Source organism: Notolepis coatsorum (assembly GCF_963971535.1).
Source record: "Notolepis coatsorum genome assembly, chromosome: 16".
NCBI lineage: Eukaryota > Metazoa > Chordata > Actinopteri > Aulopiformes > Paralepididae > Notolepis > Notolepis coatsorum.
The window spans coordinates 4,473,199-4,495,158 of NC_140180.1; the positions used below are offsets into that span (position 1 = coordinate 4,473,199).

Sequence of the window (21,960 nt, forward strand, 5' to 3'; positions counted from 1 at the left end):
TCTTTTTCTTTCACACATTGGGTCTATGTACTGTAGGTCTAAAGGCTGCGCTAATATACTGATTAAAAGTGGGAGAGCCAACATCACATTCCAATGCATTTAGCTCTTTCTTGTCTTTGCTGTCCATGGTGCTGAAATGTCCATGTTGATGTTTGCTGACGCTCTTCTCACCTTGTATGTGTTTCCTTATAAAAAGCCATCTTATAATGTACTCTGTTTTAATCTATTTAACTCGCCTACAATCTCTAGCCACATGGTGTCATTGTTACATCAAGAATACACATGCTTTTAGATTAGGCCCTGCCTCTCCCAGAGACGCTTTTTGTTCACTTCGGAGGAGAGAGCGTGTGGAAAAGGTCTGCTTTTGATGGACCTATCAACGTCTTTGTTATGGAATCATGAAATATCACAACTACGCCAGCATTTGGATTTACTTTAATCGATGATTGCTTGTGCCTGGAGTATTCGATGTTTACCGTAATGATGGGAGACGGAGAACAAAGACGAGGGATGGAATACTGGAGGTTTGCGCTGCGTGTCTCTCTCTTGCTGTGGCTGAGCTCCGGGGAGCGAGTCTCGGCTCAGATCAGATACTCTGTTCCAGAGGAGGTGAAAGTGGGTTCCGTTGTTGGGAATGTTGCCAAGGATTTAGGACTAGACGTTAGTACATTGGCGGACAGACGTTTTCGAATAGTCTCGGGCTCCGAGAACGCTATTTTCCAGCTAAATCAGAACAATGGCGTCTTGCATGTCCACAAGAATATCGACAGAGAGGAGCTCTGTGACGGAGTCGTAGCCTGTTTGATTGACCTGAAAATTGTTGTTGAGAACCCTTTAGAAATACATTATGTCGGGGTTGAAATAACGGATATAAACGACCATTCTCCTGTTTTCCCCGACAAAGATCAGTACCTTGAGATGGCAGAGAATATCCTCCCAGGGATCCGATTTGAACTTCAAACCGCCCGAGATCCAGACATAGGACTCAATGCCATTCGTACCTACAAAATAAATCAAAACGCACATTTTAATTTGGAATTGAGGGACGGCGGTGAGGGCGACAAAATTCCGTTTTTAATTTTACAAAAGCCACTGGATAGAGAGCAAAATGCCAAACACATGTTATTACTGACGGCAGTAGATGGGGGGAATCCACCCAGATCTGGCTTGTTGAACGTAACCGTTACCGTTCTCGACGTCAATGATAATCGGCCCCTATGCAGTGAAGATGTGTATACAGTGACTTTGCCAGAGAATGCGGCAAAAGGAACCCTTGTCCTGAAAGTGAACGCCACAGACGCAGACGAGGGATCGAGTGGAGAGGTTGAATATTCTTTCGGTAAAACCATAAAACGAAAAATCCATGACATGTTTGAATTGGATCAAATCACCGGGATAATTAGGGTCAAAGGGCAAGTGGACTATGAGGATAGTGATATTTACAGATTAAATGTACAAGCCTCTGATAAAGGACAGCCTCCAATGACTGTTGATTGTAGAGTTATTATAAAGATAACAGATATCAACGATAATACACCAGAGATAGAAGTCACGTCAGTTTCTAATTCAGTGTCTGAGGACTCCAAACCCGGGACCGTTATTTCTCTCATTAGTGTCACAGATAAAGACTCTGGTTTGAATGGAAAAGTCATATCAACCATATCGGAAAACATTCCGTTTGAGCTAAAACCTTCATATAAAGAAAATGTATATTCAATAGTTACCAAAGGGTATTTAGACCGTGAAATAGTGTCAGATTATGATATAACTATAACTTCTACCGACTGTGGTCAGCCTCCTCTCTCCACTGTTAAAACTCTGAGTATTCAGGTATCAGATGTAAATGACAACCGTCCAGAATTCAAACTAAATCCTCTTGAATTGTATCTAGTGGAAAACAACTCCCCTGGTGCCTCGATATTCTCTGTTAGTGCTTCTGATAAAGACTTGAATGAAAACGCTGCAATTTCATATCACATAGTTAGAGGTGGTGGGTCACCAAATAATATGGCATCATTCCTGAATATCAATTCTGATACTGGACAGATTTCGGCTCTAAAAAGTTTTGACTTTGAAACTTTGAAAACGTTCCAATTCCAAGTTGTTGCCACAGACTCTGGAACTCCACCACTAAGCAGCAACGTCACAGTGAACGTGTTCATTCTGGATCAGAACGACAACGCTCCAGTCATCTTGTATCCAGTCAACACTAACGGTTCTGCTGAAGGTGTGGAGGAGATTCCCCGCAATGTGAACGCAGGCCATTTGGTGGCTAAAGTGAGAGCCTATGACGCTGATATAGGATATAACGGCTGGTTGTTATTCTCACTGCAGGAAGTTAGTGACCACAGTCTCTTTGGTTTGGACCGCTATACAGGACAGATAAGAACACTTCGCTCCTTCACAGAGACAGACGAGGCTGAGCAGAAACTGGTCATACTGGTCAAAGACAATGGCAACGTTTCACTGTCAGCAACAGCTACTGTGATGGTCAACGCTGTGGAGCACAAAGAGGCTTTTGCAGCTTCTGATGTTAAAAGTGCAGCAAAAGACGAGGAGGAGAACAATGTGACATTTTATCTGATGATAACTTTGGGCTCAGTTTCAACACTTTTTCTCATCAGTATCATCGTGTTGATTGTAATGCAGTGCTCCAAAACCACAGACTGTTCCTCCAAGTATTTACAAGACGTGAATTACGATGGGACACTGTGCCACAGCATCCAGTACAGATCTGGAGACAAACGCTACATGTTAGTTGGACCCAGAATGAGTATAGGTTCTACTATAGTCCCGGGCAGCAATGGAAATACTCTAGTGGTCCCTGACAGGAGGCGGGCGTCTGGAGAGGTAAGAGCTGTTTGTTTTCAAAACATGTTATCTGCAATGCATTAAATGAACAGAACATAGATTATCTCGTGCTTTAAACCTGTTGATGAAGTGTCTCACTTGTTGAATGGCGCTGTCCTTGGTGCTGAAAATAGGCTTTCTTCCATACAATCCGAAAGGGATACAGCTTTCGACATGTTTGTTTGCAACATTTAACCCTATTAGTTTAATGTGTGGCCTATAAGTCTACTTTTATAAAGTGGCCTGAGAGACACCATTCACGAATGCAATATTGTATAATGGCTATGCTTCTTATTTATTTTAGAGTTGCGCTCTATACCAAGGATATAGGTCATGTCCTCCTAATTATGTTTTGTCACTGTCCATGGTGCTGAAATGTGTTCGACTTCAATGCGTTTTTCTTCCCAGCTTTAATGATAGAAACCAAAACTAATCCATACTTTTCATGCTGCTTTTCGCCAAATACAATGGAACATGTAGGAGTATCTCTCACCTCCTTCGAGAGGGGTGGTTTACTCTACACCTCACCTGTTGTTTTACTGTCAGTCCTGCAGTGTGAGCCTGGATCTCACGGTGTCAGTGTAATAGCAACTAAAGCTACACAGAGCGTTTCGTCATCAGTTTTAGGACAACCCCTTCGTGGCTGGCATCTCAGCATCGGCAGAATCCTTTTCAAACGGCTGCGTGCGGGTTCCATATAGGCTAGGTTTAATTTCAACAATCTGTGCACGAGAAGATAAACAATGGGTGATGACACTTTGTTGTATGATTGACAGCGCAGCCTTGGCGTTATAGTTATTGTTCTGGCGGACGTTTCTCTCTCATCTTCATATCATGGAACAAAGAGGACGTGTGGCCAGGAGGGAGAGACGGAGGTCGGTCCCCTTTGTGGCCGCGTTGGCTCTGCTGTGGACCGGGGCGTATGCACAGATACGATATTCCATCTCCGAGGAGGTCAAAGAAGGGACCGTCGTCGGGAATCTGGCTAAGGATTTGGGATTAGACAGAACCACCTTGATCCACCGGGGGTTTCGCATCGTGTCCGGCTCAGCCGAGTCGCTTTTTACGTTGAATCCGAACGATGGAATCTTGTACGTGAATCGAAAGATTGACAGAGAGGAGGTCTGTGAACGGAGCAGCGAGTGTTCCATCAACTTGAAAACGGTTCTAGAGAACCCGCTTGAGATCCACTATGTCACAGTGGAGGTGCTGGATGTGAACGACCACTCTCCCAGTTTTCCCGAGAAGGAGAAACTGTTAGAGATATCCGAGTCCGCTTTGCCAGGTGTGCGATTTCAGCTGCAAGCGGCGCGCGACCCGGATGGAGGAATGTATTCTGTTCAACAATATAAGCTGAGTAATAACGAACATTTTCGTCTCGAGGTTAAAGACAGAGGAGAGGACGGTAAAATACCCATACTCGTTTTGCAAAGGGCGCTGGACAGAGAGGCGAACAGGAGCCATAGGTTGTTACTCACCGCTATCGACGGCGGTAAGCCGTCTAGGTCCGGGGATATGAACATAATAGTGGAGGTTTTGGATGTCAATGATAACACACCCATCTTTACTAAAGAGGTGTATTCAGTGCTACTGAATGAAAACGTCCCGGTGGGAACAACAGTCACGCAAGTAAATGCCACAGATTTGGACGAAGGTCTTAATGGTGATGTAATTTATTCCTTTGGTAATAGCGTAACTAACAGATTACGCAAACTATTTGAGTTGAATCCAGACACTGGTGAAATTATTGTGAGAGGCTCAATAGACTACGAAGCAAAAGACAAGTATGAAATTGACATACAGGCGTCAGACAAAGGATATGCCCCACTGACATCAGATAAAAGTGTGATGATTAAGATAGTTGATGTCAACGACAACGCGCCTGAGATCGAAGTCACTTCATTCTCGAACGCTGTCGCCGAGAATTCGAGAATAGGTACAACTGTCGCTTTGATCAGTGTTAATGACTTGGACTCCGGTCTCAATGGCAAAGTGATATGTTCCATCGGTGAAGAGGGTCCCTTTTCACTAACGCCATCGTTACAGAATAATATGTATTCGATAGTAACAAAGTCTCAGATGGATAGGGAAAAACAGTCTCTGTATGACGTGACCATACACTGCAAAGATGCAGGTGAACCGGCCTTGTCATCTGAAAAGACTATAACTGTTGTTGTATCAGATGTGAATGATAACAGACCAGAGTTTTCACTGAGTCCCTATACTTTCTATGTGACTGAGAATAACACACCAGGAGCCTCTGTGTTTTCAGTGAGGGCCTCTGATCGTGACGAGGGTGATAATGCTCTGATATCATATCATATCCTGAGAGATGGAAGTGAAGATAACAAACTAGCCTCCTTTCTTAACATCAACTCTGAAAACGGGGACATTTTGGCGCTGAAAAGTTTTGACTTTGAAACATTGAAAAAGTTCCAATTCCAAGTTGTTGCCACAGACTCTGGAACTCCACCACTAAGCAGCAACGTCACAGTGAACGTGTTCATTCTGGATCAGAACGACAACGCTCCAGTCATCTTGTATCCAGTCAACACTAACGGTTCTGCTGAAGGTGTGGAGGAGATTCCCCGCAATGTGAACGCAGGCCATTTGGTGGCTAAAGTGAGAGCCTATGACGCTGATATAGGATATAACGGCTGGTTATTATTCTCACTGCAGGAAGTTAGTGACCACAGTCTCTTTGGTTTGGACCGCTATACAGGACAGATAAGAACACTTCGCTCCTTCACAGAGACAGACGAGGCTGAGCAGAAACTGGTCATACTGGTCAAAGACAATGGCAACGTTTCACTGTCAGCAACAGCTACTGTGATGGTCAACGCTGTGGAGCCCAAAGAGGCTTTTGCAGCTTCTGATGTTAAAAGTGCAGCAAAAGACGAGGAGGAGAACAATGTGACATTTTATCTGATGATAACTTTGGGCTCAGTTTCAACACTTTTTCTCATCAGTATCATCGTGTTGATTGTAATGCAGTGCTCCAAAACCACAGACTGTTCCTCCAAGTATTTACAAGACGTGAATTACGACGGGACACTGTGCCACAGCATCCAGTACAGATCTGGAGACAAACGCTACATGTTAGTTGGACCCAGAATGAGTATAGGTTCTACTATAGTCCCGGGCAGCAATGGAAATACTCTAGTGGTCCCTGACAGGAGGCGGGCGTCTGGAGAGGTAAGAGGCCTTTAACATCAGTCCTCATTTCCTTCTTTCATTGTTTTTATTTATAACCTGTAACCTCCTTGATCTCACCCACTGTAACAAGCAGAGCTTATGTCAGTAACATGTTAGTATAATGTCTGAGCAACAGTTTGATTGGCTTCTTTCAGTAAACAGTTGCCACACTGTGGTAATGCAGAATCAAAGCAGTTTGTCGCTGTCCGTGGTGCTGAAATGTTCTTTTCCACTAGGACCCTCATTGGCAGCGTTTTTGTGTTAATGAATGCAGTTAATCTACAATAGTGTTTTTTTACCTTTTCCATTTGTATGGCAGCTGTATATGATATATCAAAAGGGGAGGATGGTTGGCATTGTACCTGATAATAACATGCGTACATTTATTATATTTGGTAGCGTATGCTTAATTGTATCTCACCAATCTTGCACTGTTGTTCTTGCTGGTCTGCTTTTCCTTTGGTCAACCACACGTTTATAATCAACTTTCGCAACAAAGGTTAGGGTTAATATCATGTTTATATCACATCAGATCAGGCAATGTAATTATTTAGATTGAATATTTGTTTTCACCTGAGAGGGCGCCAACCCATGTATGAATTATCATCATGTGTACATGTTGTCATTCAAGGCGCTGTCCAGGGTGCTGAAACTTGGTTGGCGTTCTAACTGGATTTGCTTTCCTTAGGGATGCTGTATGATGGGCAAACCATAGCAATGATTTAAAGCAACTTTTTAGACAGTCAGCTATACAGTACAATAGTACACATGTTCAAACCTGAGCATGGATTGTTTCAAAGCTTCAAAGCTTTTTATAATGGTATTATTCTCACCCAAAAAAAAGTGTAATGTGCTGTTGAATCACATGGTGTCACTGCATGCTATCTTTTTAGAAACTATGCTCCGTCCAATAGCCTTCCGTCATCACCTTCTTTCGTGGCCGCCCCCTTTTCCACCAGTTTGATGTTTCGGCAGAGGAACAGTCATTTGGTCCGTGCGTTTGGCATAGCCTATCATATCTGGGATACAACCTATCATATCTACATTTGATTTCTGGCATACCTCTGGACATGGCTCACCTTTTGTTACGCTCTGGGATACAATGAGCAACGTATCCTTTATGATTCAGTTATAGTGTTGGTGGAATATTCTGTATCACTTCCACGTCATGGAACAAAGAGGACAGGAGCCCTGGAGGGAGCGTCGAGCGTGGGTCGCCGTCGTGGTTGTGTTGGATCTCTTGTGGACCGGAGCTTCAGCGCAGATAAGATACACTGTACCCGAGGAGGTTGTGGAGGGAACTGTCGTTGGGAATATCGCCAAGGACCTGGGACTAGATAAGAGCACGCTGAAAGAGAGGGGGTATCGTATCGTGGCTGGCGCGACTGAGCCCCTCTTTCGGGTGAATCAAAACGACGGTATATTATACGTCAATAGGAAGATAGACAGAGAGGAGGTTTGCGAACGGAGCAGTACGTGTTCGATCAACCTGAAAACGGTTCTAGAGAACCCACTGGAGATCCACTATGTGGCGGTGGAGGTGCTGGATGTGAACGACCACTCTCCCAGTTTCCCAGAGAAAGAGAAAAGGCTTGATATCGCAGAGTCCGCATTACCGGGAGCACGATTTCCGCTCCAAGCTGCGCGCGACCCAGACGGTGGTCAGTTCTCCGTGCAGCAGTATAAACTAAGCCAAAACGATAATTTCCGGGTTGACGTTAAAGATAGAGGAGAGGACCGCAAGGTGCCATTTTTGGTTCTAATGAAACAGTTAGATAGAGAAGCCACCAAACAATACAGGCTTCTCCTCACCGCCATTGACGGAGGAAGGCCAGCGAAGTCTGGCACTATAGAGATAGTCATCGACATTAAAGATATTAATGACAACTCTCCTGTTTTCACTAAAGAGGTATATTCTGCCACTGTAAGGGAAAATGTGCCCGCTGGCACTTTAGTGATTCAGGTAAATGCGACTGACTTAGATGAGGGTGGAAACAGTGAAATACAATATTCTTTCGGCGAGGAAGTAGATTTGAAATTGCTGGATCTATTTAGTGTCGATCCAATCACGGGAGAAATCAAAGTTATAGGTCTGATCGATTTCGAAGAAAGTAAGAGTTATGAAATTGATATACAGGCGTCGGACAAGGGACACGTTCCTTTAACAACCGACAAAAGTGTAAAGATAACTGTAGTGGATGTGAATGATAATGTACCTGAGATAGAAGTGACGTCATTTTCCAACTCCGTCCCCGAGGACTCAAGAACCGGAACCACTGTCGCTCTGATCAGTGTCAACGATCTAGACTCAGGCCTCAACGGGAAAGTGATCTGCATGATCAAAGAGGATGTTCCGTTTACATTATCCCCATCGTTACAAGATAACATGTACGCTGTGGTCACCAAGTCTCCGTTAGACAGAGAACAGGTGACTCAATATGATGTGACAATAGTTGCTAAAGACGCAGGTCAGCCAGCACTGTCATCTGAAAAGAAAATAACTGTTGTTGTATCAGATGTGAATGATAACAGACCAGAGTTTTCACTGAGTCCCTATACTTTCTATGTGACTGAGAATAACTCACCAGGAGCCTCTGTGTTTTCAGTGAGGGCCTCTGATCGTGATGAGGGTGATAATGCTCTGATATCATATCATATCCTGAGAGATGGAGGTGAAGATAACAAACTAGCCTCCTTTCTTAACATTAACTCTGAAAACGGAGACATATTGGCGCTAAAAGGTTTTGACTTTGAGACTTTGAAAAAGTTCCAATTCCAAGTTGTTGCCACAGACTCTGGAACTCCACCACTAAGCAGCAACGTCACAGTGAACGTGTTCATTCTGGATCAGAACGACAACGCTCCAGTCATCTTGTATCCAGTCAACACTAACGGTTCTGCTGAAGGTGTGGAGGAGATTCCCCGTAATGTGAACGCAGGCCATTTGGTGGCTAAAGTGAGAGCCTATGACGCTGATATAGGATATAACGGCTGGTTATTATTCTCACTGCAGGAAGTTAGTGACCACAGTCTCTTTGGTTTGGACCGCTATACAGGACAGATAAGAACACTTCGCTCCTTCACAGAGACAGACGAGGCTGAGCAGAAACTGGTCATACTGGTCAAAGACAATGGCAACGTTTCACTGTCAGCAACAGCTACTGTGATGGTCAACGCTGTGGAGCCCAAAGAGGCTTTTGCAGCTTCTGATGTTAAAAGTGCAGCAAAAGACGAGGAGGAGAACAATGTGACATTTTATCTGATGATAACTTTGGGCTCAGTTTCAACACTTTTTCTCATCAGTATCATTGTGTTGATTGTAATGCAGTGCTCCAAAACCACAGACTGTTCCTCCAAGTATTTACAAGACGTGAATTATGACGGGACACTGTGCCACAGCATCCAGTACAGATCTGGAGACAAACGCTACATGTTAGTTGGACCCAGAATGAGTATAGGTTCTACTATAGTCCCGGGCAGCAATGGAAATACTCTAGTGGTCCCTGACAGGAGGCGGGCGTCTGGAGAGGTAAGAGGCCTTTAACATCAGTCCTTGTTTCCTTCTTTTATGTTTTTATTTATAACTTGTAACCTCCTTGATCTCACTGTAACAAGCAGAGCTTCTGTCAGTAACATGTTAGTATAATGTCTGATCAACAGTGTGATTGGCTTCTTTCAGTAAACAGTTGCCACACTGTGGTAATGCAGAGTCAAAGCAGTTTGTCGCTGTCCGTGGTGCTGAACGTTTATTTTCCACCAGGACCCTCATTGGCAGCGTTTTTGTGTTAATGAAAGCAGTTAATCTACAATAGTGTTTTTTTTTACCTTTTCCATTTCTATGGCAGCTGTCTATGATATATCAAAAGGGGAGGATGGTTGGCATTGTACCTGATAATAACATGCATATATTTATTATATTTAGTAGCGTATGCTTAATTGTATCTCACCAATCTTGCACTGTTGTTCTTGCTGGTCTGCTTTTCCTTTGGTCAACCACACGTTTATAATCAACTTTCGCAACAACGGTTAGGGTTAATGTCATGTTTATATCACATCAGATCAGGCAATGTAATTATTTAGATTGAATATTTGTTTTCACCTGAGAGGGCGCCATCCCATGTATGAATTATCATCATGTGTACATGTTGTCATTCAAGGTGCTGTCCATGGTGCTGAAACTTGATTGGCGTTCTAACTGGATTTGCTTTCCTCAGGGATGCTGTATGATGGGCAAACCATAGCAGTGATTTAAAGCAACTTTTTAGACAGTCAGCTATACAGTACAATAGTACACATGTTCAAACCTGAGCATGGATTGTTTCAAAGCTTCAAAGCTTTTTATAATGGTATTCTTCTCACCCAAAAAGTGTAATGTGCTGTTGAATCACACGGTGTCACTGCATGCTATCTTTTTAGAAACTATGCTCTGTCCAATAGCCTTCCGTCATCACCTTCTTTCGTGGCCGCCCCCTTTTCCGCCAGTTTGATGTTTCGGCAGAGGAACAGTCATTTGGAGCGTGCGTTTGGCATAGCCTATCATATCTGGGATACAACCTATCATATCTTCATTTGATTTCTGGCATACCTCTGGACATGGCTCACCTTTTATTACGATCTGGGATACAATGAGCAACGTATCCTTTATGATTCAGTTATAGTGTTGGTGGAATATTCTGTATCACTTCCACGTCATGGAACAAAGAGGACACGAGCCCTGGAGGGAGCGTCGAGCGTGGGTCGCCGTCGTGGTTGTGTTGGATCTCTTGTGGACCGGAGCTTCAGCGCAGATACGATACACTGTACCCGAGGAGGTTGTAGAGGGAACTGTCGTTGGGAATATCGCCAAGGACCTGGGACTAGATAAGAGCACGCTGAAAGAGAGGGGGTATCGTATCGTGGCTGGCGCGACTGAGCCCCTCTTTCGGGTGAATCAAAACGACGGTATATTATACGTCAATAGGAAGATAGACAGAGAGGAGGTTTGCGAACGGAGCAGTACGTGTTCGATCAACCTGAAAACGGTTCTAGAGAACCCACTGGAGATCCACTATGTGGCGGTGGAGGTGCTCGACGTGAACGACCACTCTCCCAGTTTCCCAGAGAAAGAGAATAGGCTTGATATCTCAGAGTCCGCATTACCGGGAGCACGATTTCCGCTACAAGCTGCGCGCGACCCAGACGGTGGTCAGTTCTCCGTGCAGCAGTATAAACTAAGCCAAAACGATAATTTCCGGGTTGACGTTAAAGATAGAGGAGAGGACCGCAAGGTGCCATTTTTGGTTCTAATGAAACAGTTGGATAGAGAAGCCACCAGACAACACAGGCTTCTCCTCACCGCCATCGACGGAGGAAGGCCGGCGAAGTCTGGCACTATAGAAATAGTCATCGACATTATCGATGTTAATGACAACTCTCCCGTTTTCACTAAAGAGGTATATTCTGCCACTGTAAGGGAAAATGTGCCCGCTGGCACTTTAGTGATTCAGGTAAATGCGACTGACTTAGATGAGGGTGGAAACAGTGAGATACGATATTCATTTGGCAAAGAAGTAGATTTGAAATTGCTGGATCTATTTAGTGTCGATCCAATCACAGGAGAAATCAAAGTTATAGGTCTGATTGATTTCGAAAAAAGTAAGAGTTATGAAATTGATATACGGGCGTCTGACAAGGGACCCGTTCCTTTAACAACCGACAAAAGTGTAAAGATAACTGTAGTGGATGTGAATGATAATGTACCTGAGATAGAAGTGACGTCATTTTCCAACTCCGTCCCCGAGGACTCAAGAACCGGAACCACTGTCGCCCTGATCAGTGTCAACGATCTAGACTCAGGCCTCAACGGGAAAGTGATCTGCATGATCAAAGAAGATGTTCCGTTTACATTATCCCCGTCGTTACAAGATAACATGTACGCTGTGGTCACCAAGTCTCCGTTAGACAGAGAACAGGTGACTCAATATGATGTGACAATAGTTGCTAAAGACGCTGGTCAGCCAGCCTTGTCATCTGAAAAGACTATAACTGTTGTTGTATCAGATGTGAATGATAACAGACCAGAGTTTTCACTGAGTCCCTATACTTTCTATGTGACTGAGAATAACTCACCAGGAGCCTCAGTGTTTTCAGTGAGGGCCTCTGATCGTGACGAGGGTGATAATGCTCTGATATCATATCATATCCTGAGAGATGGAGGTGAAGATAACAAAGTAGCCTCCTTTCTTAACATTAACTCTGAAAACGGAGACATATTGGCGCTAAAAGGTTTTGACTTTGAGACTTTGAAAAAGTTCCAATTCCAAGTTGTTGCCACAGACTCTGGAACTCCACCACTAAACAGCAACATCACAGTGAACGTGTTCATTCTGGATCAGAACGACAACGCTCCAGTCATCTTGTATCCAGTCAACACTAACGGTTCCGCTGAAGGTGTGGAGGAGATTCCCCGCAATGTGAACGCAGGCCATTTGGTGGCTAAAGTGAGAGCCTATGACGCTGATATAGGATATAACGGCTGGTTATTATTCTCACTGCAGGAAGTTAGTGACCACAGTCTCTTTGGTTTGGACCGCTATACAGGACAGATAAGAACACTTCGCTCCTTCACAGAGACAGACGAGGCTGAGCAGAAACTGGTCATACTGGTCAAAGACAATGGCAACGTTTCACTGTCAGCAACAGCTACTGTGATGGTCAACGCTGTGGAGCCCAAAGAGGCTTTTGCAGCTTCTGATGTTAAAAGTGCAGCAAAAGACGAGGAGGAGAACAATGTGACATTTTATCTGATGATAACTTTGGGCTCAGTTTCAACACTTTTTCTCATCAGTATCATCGTGTTGATTGTAATGCAGTGCTCCAAAACCACAGACTGTTCCTCCAAGTATTTACAAGACGTGAATTACGACGGGACACTGTGCCACAGCATCCAGTACAGATCTGGAGACAAACGCTACATGTTAGTTGGACCCAGAATGAGTATAGGTTCTACTATAGTCCCAGGCAGCAATGGAAATACTCTAGTGGTCCCTGACAGGAGGCGGGCGTCTGGAGAGGTAAGAGGCCTTTAACATCAGTCCTCATTTCCTTCTTTCATTGTTTTTATTTATAACCTGTAACCTCCTTGATCTCACCCACTGTAACAAGCAGAGCTTATGTCAGTAACATGTTAGTATAATGTCTGATCAACAGTGTGATTGGCTTCTTTCAGTCGACAGTGTCCACACTGTGGCAATGCCATGCAGTTTGTTGCTGTCCGTGGTGCTGAAACGTTTTTATCCACCAGGACCCTCATTGCCAGCGTTTTTGTGTTAAAAATGAATGCAGTTAATCTACAATAGTGTTTTTTCCTTTTTTCCATTTGTATGGCAGCTGTATATGGTATATTAAAATGGGAGGAGGAATGGCATTGTACCTGATAATAATATGCATACTGTAACTGAGGGGTACAATTCCCTGACTGTATTGTTAGATATGATATTTAATACCACTACCTCTTGTACTTTAACTTCTGGCCATCCAGTACATGATATAAGTATGATGAACACTTTCCCACCTGATGAAATGAATCCACACAAATGTACAAATCGAAGGTTTAATATAGCAAAAGGTATATACAACGTTCACTTGTTTACACTTATGATTTGAAATATGCACTTGTATGGCAAATGAGTATTCGTAGGTAAATCAACATTGAATGTCCAATCTCTGGTTACGCAGGGAGTAAGTATACAACCTGGAATATTTAGGAACGATAGCGATGGTACTTAAATGATTATAGCTGGATACACTAAGGGGGGGGGGGGTCCCGCTGGTTGTAAGACAGTAGGAGGGGGGGGTTAGAGAAGCCGCTGGCGGTATCCCATCTGGCCGACGGTTTCTTGGGAGAATTCAAAGTCTTGAACACGGTGCCCACAGAACCTCGGTCCGCAGACGAATACAGCTGGACCCTCTGGTGGACGGTAGCTGCCGGTCCACAACGGAGAGACGTGAGGCGACCTCACTGATGTAGAGCGCCGTCTCACCTGGAGTCCTCTCCGGGGGTAGTTCCAACACTCCGCAGTGTTGGCCTTTATCCATGGAATAATCAAAGCACCCAAAGCATAATCCAAGCCGTGGAAGGCTCGCCGTCGTCCGGGTAGAGTAATCCAATATACAGGTCCAGTCGCCCTGGCCCGGAGCTCCTCGGATGCAAGCACCACTAGGGGTCTGCCCAGCCTGGTTAAGCGTCCAGATAACATCAGGAACGATGGGGGTACTGATAACTTTAGAACTCTAACCGAACGATGCACCATACATAAATAGACTATTATTAGCTTAATAGAATACGTCCAACTCGACGGTATAGTGCCAAACTATGACTATTCAACTATTAATCTACACGATATCTCAATGCCTATTCTGAGGCCAAGTAGACCTTACTACACCACACGTGCGTCGTGGGTGAGGCTTCGCGTCTGTCACTCTGTTGGAGGGTAAAGAACTGGACTAAAAAGGAAGTTCTACTTTACTTGCGCCATATATATATGCGCTATGAACAAATAGTACCATTCGTATTTCGCCAGACATATTCCTGCGCGGAACCGGGGCTTGCCACGACATGTTGGGCGGCACGATTGAACTTGAACCTAGGGGTATGGCAACCTGGCGCCAGGTTCTCGTCCAATGGTAGAATGAAACTATTATGGGCTGTTTAGTAGACTAAAGGGATATTCAGTGCATATTGTACAAGGAATATACAGGGGATATCAAACGATATACAAATACAATTAAATATATATATATAAATAAATATATATATTCGGTTTAATCTGATCCTTCACAACAGCCGCCCCCTAATTAGTCCCACCTAATTAGCTAAGCAGAGACAGATTAACCGCACTGTCTACCACTCAAGGTCCGCTGTAAGGGTCAGTCAACTCACAAAGTCATGGGGTCATGGTCATCATCGATAGTATCTGGGAGTCGGGGCAGTTCTATGAGCCTCGCCACGGGTCGTGTATAAGTACGCCCTTGGACGAGTACTTCAGCTGCTCGGACCTTGCCATCGGCACCGGTGATCACTTTGCTTACGCGGCCAGCCGGCCACATAGCTCTGGGTAGTGACTGGTCAATAATCATGACGACTGTTCCTTCTGTCAAATTGTCTCTCTCTTTTACCCACTTCTGGCGGGTCTGTAGAGACGGTAGGTAGTGGAGTAGGAAGCTGCTCCAAAACTTGTCAGCTAGTACTTGACTGTACCTCCACATTCTTCGGCCGTTTGCTTCTTCAGGCCTGTACATTGTCTGGGGTAGCGCGGGGTCCAGCCGCCCCATTAGGAGTGTGTTGGGGGTGACTGGGTCGACATCTGCTACATCACTGGAGACGTAACCGAGGGGCTTTGAGTTCAATACTCCCTCGATCTCCGTGAGGACTGTCATTAGGACTTCCTCCGCCACAGTCTGGGCCCCAAGCACGGCGTACAGGGCTGTCTTTATAGAACGTACTTCTCGTTCCCAGGTTCCACCGAAGTGGGGTGCGTTCGGGGGATTAAACTGGAAGTCAATCTGGGATGGAGCGAGGTGGGTCTTAAGTTCTGGGCCCATAGCTTGGAAGCTCTCTCTCAGCTCTCTTTCTCCGCCTTTAAAGTTTGTCCCGTGATCAGACAACAATGTAGACGGTTTTCCTTTCCGTGATGTGAATCTTCGGAAGGCCATAAGGAATGAGTCTGTGCTCATGGTCGGAAGGAGCTCGATATGTATCGCTCTGGTGGTCATGCATTTGAATACAATACCCCACCGCTTCTCGGTGCCTCTTCCTCTCTTTATATACAACGGGCCAAAGCAGTCCATGCCTGTGGAGTGGAATGGCTTGTCGCCGATTCGGAGGCGACAGGGGGGTAAGTCAGCCATCCGTGGTATGCTGGGCTGCGCGCGCCACTTACGGCAGTCTAGACAGGTTCGCTGGAAGCGCCGTACTGCTTCTCTCCCTTGCAATATCCAATAACGACGTCTGATCTCCGCGAAGACTCTCTCTGCTCCTGCGTGGTGTACATCCTCGTCGTATTTCTTTATGATCAGCTCTGTGACCTTGTGTCGGCTGTTCAAGACGATCGGGTACTTAATGTCATCTGGTAGATCGGGGGCTCTCCGCAGGCGACCACCCACTCTGATGAGATTATGGGCGTCACTCTCTGGTGCCAGGTGAATCAATCTGCTGTCTGATGGGACGGGGTTTCCTCCCTGTAGACAGTCTAGCTCATCGGGGAACGAGTCTCTCTGGGCTCGTTGTAGTAGAAGAAGTTCTGCTTCTTCGTAGTCAGCTGCTGACATGTCAGTGGTGGACTGAATCTCTGGGTGGTGCCGCAGGAATGTTCTTTGCTGCGCACTCGCTAGGGTACTGCAGTCATCTATGTTGGGGTCTGTGGAGGCGACTGTGCTCAGTCCACAGAACATAGGTTTCTTGTTCTCAGCCTCCTCGTTACTTGCTTCCCGTGGGGTGGGCGTAGGCCACTCTCCTTCCGGGAGCTTGAGGAATTCTGGTCCGTCACTGTAGATGTTGCGACGGGTTAGGTCATCCAGAGACATTCCCCGGGTGATGACGTCAGCTGGGTTGTGTTTGGTGTCCACATACCGCCAGCTCGCTGCTTCTGTTAACTCTTGAATCTCGGTGACTCTGACTCCCACGAAGACTTTGTATCTGCATGAATCAGACTTGATCCATGTGAGTACTGTCGTGGAATCTGACCACAAGATTGTTCTGTGCACCGGAATGGTGAGTTCACGTTGGATTAACGTGGCTAGATGCGCTCCTGCTAGGGCTGCGCAGAGCTCTAGACGTGGGATAGATTGTTGCTTACGTGGGGCTATTCTTGAGCGGGCCAGGATGAAAGCAGTGTGTATCTTTCCTCCCTTCTCTTGGGCACGCAAGTAGGCCACCGATCCGTAGGCTACTTCGGAGGCGTCGCTGAAGACGTGTAGATCAATCTCGCATGTCTCTGGCCTCACTGTGGATGGGAAGTAACTGCGGCGTATGTTGACGCCTGGGAGTGAGCGGAGTTCCGTCTCCCACTCTCTCCATGTTGAGGCAAGGTGTGCGGGTATTGGGTCGTCCCAGCCCTGGTCCTTGTCCCATAGTGCTCGTACAATCATCTTTGCCCTGGTGGTGTAAGGTAGAATACATCCCAACAAGTCATATTGTCTGGCGAGTGTTCTGTACACACTCCGTCTGGTGGTCGGTATCGCCGTCGACCGTCCCTGCTCTGGAGCCAAGGGTTTGTGTCTATAGTGGAGCGAGTCTGTTTTGAAGCGCCAGACTAGTCCTAGTGTCATTTCTTGGGCTTCTCCTGGGATGGTCGCTATCCAGGTCTCGCTGCTGGCAGCCTTGTCCGCGGGGGAGAGGCTGCGCAATACGTGCGGGTCACTGCTGGCCCACTGCCTGAGATCAAAGCCGCCTTTGACCAGGGAGGCGCGTAACTTGATTAGGAGAGCCTCGGCTTCTTCTTGAGTCGAAACGCTTTGTAAACAGTTGTCCACGTAGAAACTGTTCTTCACACTGTGTTGGACCTCTTCATCTGCTGTTGGGTCCTCTGCGACGTGTTTCTGTAGTGCAAATGTAGCACAGCACGGGCTGCATGTGGTTCCGAAGGGGAGTACTTCCCACTGGTAGATGGCTGGGTTCTCATCTCCGATCCTCTCTCTCCATAGGAACCGCAGCAGGGGCTTGTCCTCCTCTACTAGTCTCACCTGCAAGAACATCCCTTTGATATCCCCGCTGATAGCCACCTTGTCCTGGCGGAAGCGCAGTAGCACGCCTAGTAGGGAGGGGCCGAGTGTGGGGCCGGGCAAGAGCTCTTTATTCAGATTTTGGGATCCGATCTGGTAGCTGCAGTTAAACACAATGCGATCCTTGCCGTTGTGATGGACCTTGTGATGCGGCACGTACCATGATTCGGTCGTCTGATCGGCCTCTTTAATGTCAATCTTTGTTATGTGTCCCGCTGTGATTAGCTTCTCAATCTCAGCGCGGTACACACTCTCTTGAGCGGGGTCTTTGGCTAGGCGCCGCTCCGTGTTCAATAGATAGCGCTCCGTGGCGTCTTTCTTTGCGTGAAAGGTGGGCATTCCCTCTCGCCTCAGGAGTGGAGTTGCGTATCTCATCACTCCGCCGACTGTGACTCTCTTTGTCCCCTGCTCGAGTAGGTTGATGGCGTAAATGTCTTCTTTAGAACGAATATCTTTCTTTTCGTTCTTAAAGGGCATTGTCTCTAGTGTCCATAGCCTCTCGACATGCTGCAGGAGAGTGGTGTCTTCTTCTGTCGTTCTGGAGTGGAGGCAGCTAGTGGCTGCTGTTCGGTTGAGAGATTTAGCGAGGGGGCCTTGTAGGGTCCACCCTAGGCGGGTCTCGACTGCTGCAGGACAGCCTCGGGGTCCTGTATGGACCCGGTCAATCGGGACTATGAGTTCTGCATGGTCGGAGCCTATCAGCAGGGTCGGGGTAGCGCCGTCTATGAGCGGGATAGGTAATTGGCGCAGGTGCACATATTTATCCATCAACTTGGTGACAGGGTAGGTGTACTGCGATAGTCCTATTTCTTGGCTGGTGAAAGCATTTGTAATCTTGTACCGTCGCTCTGGCTGCCCGTTTGCTGCGATAGTGAAGGAGACATTCTCGCCCTTTATCGTCTTTAAATCTCTTCTTATCGTCCGAATCGTCATTTCGTTCTTGCTCCCCCGCAGTCCCAGCTGGGCCGCAGCGGACGCGAGCAGAAGGGTCTTCTCTGACCCGTCATCAAGGACGGCGTAAGTGTCCATGACTTTATCTTGGTAGCTCAATGTCACACGGACTACCTTTAAGAGCACTTGGGCGCCGCTGCTGCTGGCGGGGTCAATGTACATGACACTTGCCTTGGTGCCGCGCGATGGTGCAGGTGGAGGCTGTCTTCTGTTACTGTCGTGTAGTATATCTAGATGGGCTCCATCGCACCGACTGCACCTTTTCTTTAGGCGGCATTCGACTGCCATGTGTGGCCGCGCACATCGATAACAGCGCCGGTTGGACTTTATCCATTGACTCACTTCTTCTGCATTCATCTTTGTGAATAGGTCACATTGTGACAGCCAGTGTTCTTTCTCACAGTAGGGACACGCTATCTTCCACTTCTCTTTTCTCGAGGGGGTGCTGTGACTCTTACTGCTCGGTACTGACTCTGATTGGTGCATGACAGTCACCGATCTTCTTCCATCATTTATTCTCCTGGGTCCCTCTCTGGAGCTTGGCGTGCTCCGCCCGAATGTATCCAGTCATAAGCTGCTGACTTCTCTCGCCAGGAAGTCGGCTAGATCAAGGAGGGATGGCTCGGGGCCGTTGGGATCCCGGTAGTCTCTCTGCCGCCTAAAGCGCTCCTGTCTTGCGGGTGGCAGCTTCTCCAAAATCCTCTCGACGTTAGAGTTGGCGTATAGCTCATGCATGCCCTTCTCCCGTTGCGCTCCCAGCATCCCTACCAGGGACTGCACTTTGATTGACAGGTCGTCTAGTGAGCGATTGTCTGTGGCTGGGGGTAGGCGATCAATATGCCTTATCTCTTGGATTACGTAATCCCATATACGTCCATATCTCTGGTCCAGCGCCGCTAGGGCCGCTGTGTATGGTGTCGAAGAGGTGGCATAGGCTAGCGCTATATTGTGCGCTCGCGGTACTTTCAGGTGCTTCAGTAATATTGCATACTTGTGGCGTTCATCAGCGACATCCACCATCATTGTCTCTAAGCACATCCGGAGCTCCGTGTACTGTGCTCGACTCTCATAGGCGAAGTCTGGGAATGACGGCGTGGCAATGTATGACGCCGTGGATGGCTGATACATCGGCGAGCGTTGGGGGAGAGACCTCCTGGGCGAGTCCCCTCTTGCGCCTCGCTGTGGGCTGGTACTGACAGGGTACCATGGCCCGCTGGTCCAGGTGCTATTCCTCGGGGCTGGTCGTGCGTCGTGCTCACCCGCGAATAGAGTCGGGGGTCTGTAGCGCAGCGCCGCGGGGTATAGCCTGGACTGTACTGGACCTCCTGGTCCGGTGGAGTACTGTGCTGTCGTCGGGCTTGGTTCTCCTCCTCTCCCTCTTCTTCCTCTATCAGATCTTCCAGATCCTGTAGTCGTTTATTTAGCTTCTCCGCAGTGTATGCCGCTCCTTCCTTGTAGCTGGGTCTCGCTTGGACCGGTCTGGGAAGGGGGTCTGCGGGGGGTCTAGGCTCGGTCTGTTGGTCAAGTTCAGGGTCGCTTGCTCGTTGAGGAGACGCTGCCCTTGACTGTTGTCTCGACGAGTTCCTTGAACCCCTGGCGGAGGGAGAGGGTGTTGCCTTGCGGATCAGCTGCTCCATTAGCTGCGCTTGTAACTTGTCGCGCTCGACTTCGCGCTTGGTGAGATCTGCTTCTCTTTGGGCACCGGCAGCGGCGCGCTGGGCGTCGGCCCGGTCTCTTGCCATATTCTCTTCTGTCTGAAGGCGTCTCATCTCCAGGCGTGTGCGCTCTTCTTCGCTCCGTTGTTGCGCTTGGAGTTGTTCGCGCTCGCTAAACGCCTGTGCTTGGAGACGGTCTCTTTCAATGGTAAAATGTTCGCGCTCGCTAAGCGTCTGCGCTTGGAGTCGATCGCGTTCGGTAGAGGCTGTCAGGCTGACGAGGAACGCCTGTTGTAGCATCCTCTCCGCTTCGCTGGGGGAAGGCGGTTGTGGAGGTGAGCCGCTCCTGCGTGAGCCGCTCCTGGGGGTACTCGTTGGGGAGTCCTGGAGCTCTATCTCCTCGGCGCTCTCCTCCTCTTCTTCCGTGCAGAGTTCTCTCTCTGTAGGGTTGTCTTCCTCCCGGGGGTGGTCGGGAACTACTTCTTGGGTAGTGGCGGGGGGTAAAGGCATGTCCGCTCCCTCCTGGTCCCCACCGTGAGCTTGGTCAGTTACATTAGGACCTACTAGGGCCTCTGTGGTCGGGGAAACCTGGTCGTTAAGGTCAGACATAATTTTACTTTATACTTTTACCGCGTTTACCGTTTGTCGAAGGCTAGGTAGTTGACTGACAGCGTAAGCCTCTAAGTACTGAGGTGTCTGTCGTCTGCGCCGCGGGCGTTCTAGGTTAGGAGGACCGTTTCGTGGAGTGTTCATCATAGGCCATTTCAATATTAATAACACTATATTAATATTACACTAGTTACCCTCCGGCTCGAAGGACCAATTGTAACTGAGGGGTACAATTCCCTGACTGTATTGTTAGATATGATATTTAATACCACTACCTCTTGTACTTTAACTTCTGGCCATCCAGTACATGATATAAGTATGATGAACACTTTCCCACCTGATGAAACGAATCCACACAAATGTACAAATCGAAGGTTTAATATAGCAAAAGGTATATACAACGTTCACTTGTTTACACTTATGATTTGAAATATGCACTTGTATGGCAAATGAGTATTCGTAGGTAAATCAACATTGAATGTCCAATCTCTGGTTACGCAGGGAGTAAGTATACAACCTGGAATATTTAGGAACGATAGCGATGGTACTTAAATGATTATAGCTGGATACACTAAGGGGGGGGGGGGGGTCCCGCTGGTTGTAAGACAGTAGGAGGGGGGGGTTAGAGAAGCCGCTGGCGGTATCCCATCTGGCCGACGGTTTCTTGGGAGAATTCAAAGTCTTGAACACGGTGCCCACAGAACCTCGGTCCGCAGACGAATACAGCTGGACCCTCTGGTGGACGGTAGCTGCCGGTCCACAATGGAGAGACGTGAGGCGACCTCACTGGTGTAAAGCGCCGTCTCACCTGGAGTCCTCTCCGGGGGTAGTTCCAACACTCCGCAGTGTTGGCCTTTATCCATGGAATAATCAAAGCACCCAAAGCATAATCCAAGCCGTGGAAGGCTCGCCGTCGTCCGGGTAGAGTAATCCAATATAC

At 47.2% G+C, this 21,960-nt stretch overlaps 3 protein-coding genes across 3 annotated transcripts; all 3 read left to right on the top strand.

The window, feature by feature from the left end:
- Positions 1-483: 483 nt before the first annotated feature.
- Positions 484-2,895, top strand: LOC311242439 (protocadherin alpha-2-like; the record flags this gene model as incomplete). The annotated part of the gene is made up of 1 exon (XM_084331402.1): positions 484-2,895. The coding sequence occupies one exon, from the start codon at positions 484-486 to the stop codon at positions 2,893-2,895; it is 2,412 nt and encodes an 803-aa protein (XP_084187528.1).
- A 789-nt stretch (positions 2,896-3,684) lies between these two features.
- On the top strand, positions 3,685-10,286 carry LOC311242440 (protocadherin alpha-3-like; the record flags this gene model as incomplete). The annotated part of the gene is made up of 3 exons (XM_084331403.1): positions 3,685-6,045; positions 9,413-9,574; positions 10,260-10,286. The coding sequence occupies 3 exons, from the start codon at positions 3,685-3,687 to the stop codon at positions 10,284-10,286; spliced, it is 2,550 nt and encodes an 849-aa protein (XP_084187529.1).
- Positions 10,287-10,736: 450 nt separating this feature from the next.
- Positions 10,737-13,112, top strand: LOC311242441 (protocadherin alpha-3-like; the record flags this gene model as incomplete). The annotated part of the gene is made up of 1 exon (XM_084331404.1): positions 10,737-13,112. The coding sequence occupies one exon, from the start codon at positions 10,737-10,739 to the stop codon at positions 13,110-13,112; it is 2,376 nt and encodes a 791-aa protein (XP_084187530.1).
- Positions 13,113-21,960: the final 8,848 nt, after the last annotated feature.